Source organism: Sinocyclocheilus rhinocerous, unplaced genomic scaffold, assembly GCF_001515625.1.
Source record: "Sinocyclocheilus rhinocerous isolate Xijiao unplaced genomic scaffold, SAMN03320098_v1.1 scaffold4307, whole genome shotgun sequence".
NCBI lineage: Eukaryota > Metazoa > Chordata > Actinopteri > Cypriniformes > Cyprinidae > Sinocyclocheilus > Sinocyclocheilus rhinocerous.
In genome coordinates, this window is record NW_015642331.1 from 12,173 (window position 1) to 15,500 (window position 3,328).

Below are 3,328 nucleotides of genomic sequence, written 5' to 3' on the forward strand. Positions count from 1 at the left end.
CATGGAACCACACAGTGCAAAAGCAGGGATTTAAAATCTGCCTATGTTTGCTATACAAGAAAACTATGCACACTGTTAATTAACAGATTAAACTAAAATGCTTCCAAGACTGCTTAAAGAGAGAGAGACTACTAAAAACAGAGAAGAAAAATAAGTTCAGGGTGAAATTTTTAAGTTCTTATCATCAGATTTGCAGAAATTTACTAGCATTGATTTATCACTGTAAGCAGTCTTCTTCATTTTCATTAATTCATCTTGTCTTCTTTGCATTTGTTCATTGCCCAGTCATGAAACGTTTTGCCAGACCAGCTTTGAGATAATTCAGAGCATCTTTATTGGCTTCATCAGCTACATCTTTTCTCCTCATTTCCTCCAGCTCTCGGACCCAGGTTTCTTTCCCAGCCTCCCTCACTCTGGGGATGAAGAAGTCCAGATGCTGAAGAGTGATAATAGAGTCTGGTTTTAATGCAATCTGAGACAGATGCTTGATGGTCCTGTAAGCATTGAGCAGAAGAATTGACTTTTGGGTGTCAATCTCCTGCAGATCTTTGTCAAGATGTTGCATTATAACCAAAAACCCCTTGGTTTGTTCTTGAGCTTTTTCATATTCCATTTTTATAGAGTCAAATTCTATTGTCGTGCTTGAGGTTCTGATGACATATTTCTTGTCTTCTTTGACGTGTTTGCTGTGATGACACTTCCCTGTGCACACGGTGCAGAAACCGTTTTTCATGACTTCACATTTGCTGAGATCATTACTCCACCAGCAGTCAAACTCATGACAGTTTTCCTCACAGACGGTGCAGGTCGTTGCCTTCCTGTTCTTCCATGACTTGCTCTCGATGGGCACCTTCTCTTTGACAGTCTTTTTTACTTTAATGCTGAAGTTTTCACACTTATCAATCTTTTCCTTGTTTTGCACCATTGCCTCCTGGATCTGAAGTTTTTCAGCCTTTTTCAGCTCGTTCTCTTGAACTCGCAGCGTTAAGTTGCAGATAAAGGCTTCAAACTGAAGGCGTTCAATCAGGAAATGTAAAGTCAACTCTAAACTTCTTCTGTTCTTTTCATCCAGAGACTGAAGGAAATGCATCATGCCGTCCACGCTGTCTTCCCAGGCATCTCTTTGAGCACGAACGTGACGTTCTTTAGTGTGACGGGCTTCAACCTGCCGGTTGTTGAATAAGAAATAAACAGGTTGCCCGTGTTTGTCTCGTCTGCAGGGGATTTTAGCTTTATTAATGGCACCAATGACATTTTTGGGAGGCAGACCATCAGAGTGTGTCATTAAAAACACAATGTTGTTTTCAATGTCTTTTCCAAACAAAGACAGAATTGAACTGATAATGTAATGCTGTCTGTCTGAGAGACGATTCTTAGATGCTTGAGTCACAAAACACACGGCATCGACTTCACAAACTCCATCATTGCACTGAAACAGAGTGGCTAAATTCTCAGCAACTTCCAGATCTTTATCCAGTCCTCTAGTGTCTCCGTAGCCTGGAGTATTAATGATGGTGAGCGATATGGGACTCTCTTCAGGAAAGACCTCATACATGGTGATTTCAGAGGTTTGTGATTCTGATTGATCTCCAGCTGCTTCTTCTGTGATTTCATACCATTCTTCATCTTCAAACTTCACTCCCAGTAAGTAGTTGACCATAGTGTTGATGAGAGTCTTCTTGCCGACACCGGTCTCTCCCACCAACAGAACAATTTTGATTGGTTTACTGGTGTCTTTTTCCCCATATGTCCATTTTCTGACTTTCCCATTGTCATCAAGCACGTTTCTCTCTGTATGTAGACAGAATCTTTTTGGAGGACCTTCATGAATCAGAGTTAGTTTGCTTTCTGGAAATCTCAGCTCTCTGTAAAATGCAGATGGAGGCACATATTTCTGAGACTGTCTGTGGAGAAAGAATTCAAAATCACGAGCACATCAAAATACATACATACATTTTCAACATGAACATAATAGTGTAAGTGTTTTTGCATTAATCAATTTGACCTAAATGGTTGTAGGGGCCACACTTAATTTCGATCGCTTTACTTAATGTTCTGAATAGTTTTGTAAATAATAGCCTACTATAAATGTTCAACATGCCAATAAAGCTTTGATTTATGTTGTATGACTGGAATTTTTACTGGAAAGGCAGTTTAAAGGTTGAATTTAACATATATTTAATTTTATTTCTGCAAATTAATAGACTATAATTATAAATACTATAGTGTTTAGTTGAGGAATGAATCATCCGTGCATCATTTGTAAATGAAAACACAACACGCTCATTTATGATCACACACAAGCGTAAATACAATCATAAACTCAAAACTTTATTGGCATAATTGTCAGGCGTTTACATTTGCAAAATATGGTAGCATATTAAAGGGGTCATATGATGCTTTTTTAAAGATCATTATTTTGTGTATTTGGTGTAACCGAATATGTTGACTACACTTTCAGAAAAAAATGGCTTTATAAAGGTAAGAATGCCCATGAAAGTTAAAAATCTATTTAAACTTATTGGAAAAGATTAATTTCCATCACTGTTGTGAACTGACCCGCACACAGAATATGAATATCAAAAACTTTAGGAGTCAGCTCTCCACGGTAGTCCTTAAGATATCAGCACAATAACACACTCAGCAAAATATTGTCTAATTATCTTTATTGATAAAATCACAGAAAATATTGAGATATTATTTTTTGTCAATATCGCACACCCCTAGTGCTGACAAAATGATTTGCAACGGTCGCTTTGTCACGCCCAGTGAAGACGGCCTCAAACTGTTGGTGTATTTCTGTCTTTTTTTTGTTTGTTTTTTTGGCTAGTAGACGTTTTTTGGCCGGTAACTTAAAAATTTAGTAGCCAAATTGGCTGGTGAGTGAAAAAGTTAATTTCAATCCCTGAATGTCACATTAAAAGTTTTACTTTAAAGTACATTTCAAATCATTATGTTTTAATAATATTTTGTTGTGTTATAAAGAAGTACACTTATTTTAATGTGTTGATTAACGTACTAAAGCACATTAGCAGTGGTCACCAACCTTTTTAGGCCCAAGATGACCTCGGCCTTTATGAAAGACAAGATCTATCTATTGAAGAATTGATAGAATGAACAACAACCCGTGGCAACAGTGTTAAAGTAGCCCAATTCTTGGCAACACTGCTTATGAACCGACCGCACTATAGCATTTCCTTGTTTACCGCTGTAAAGTTGCGCTTTATACGGAGAAGAAAATGCCATAGCCATCGAAACTTTTCTCAAGACAGTTCCCTTCAGTGATACATTAATATAACCCCATAAATGTAATGCATTTTTGTACTTA

The 3,328-nt window shown here is 37.3% G+C and overlaps 1 protein-coding gene across 1 annotated transcript in view; it reads right to left on the reverse strand.

Moving 5' to 3' along the window:
- Positions 1–274: 274 nt before the first annotated feature.
- Positions 275–3,328, reverse strand: part of LOC107755794 (uncharacterized) — a 13,648-nt gene continuing 10,594 nt past the window's right edge. Inside the window, exon 4 of the mRNA XM_016572714.1 lies at positions 275–1,904. Within this exon, the coding sequence (XP_016428200.1) occupies positions 275–1,904 (1,630 nt within the window). The remainder of the gene's footprint in view (positions 1,905–3,328) is intronic.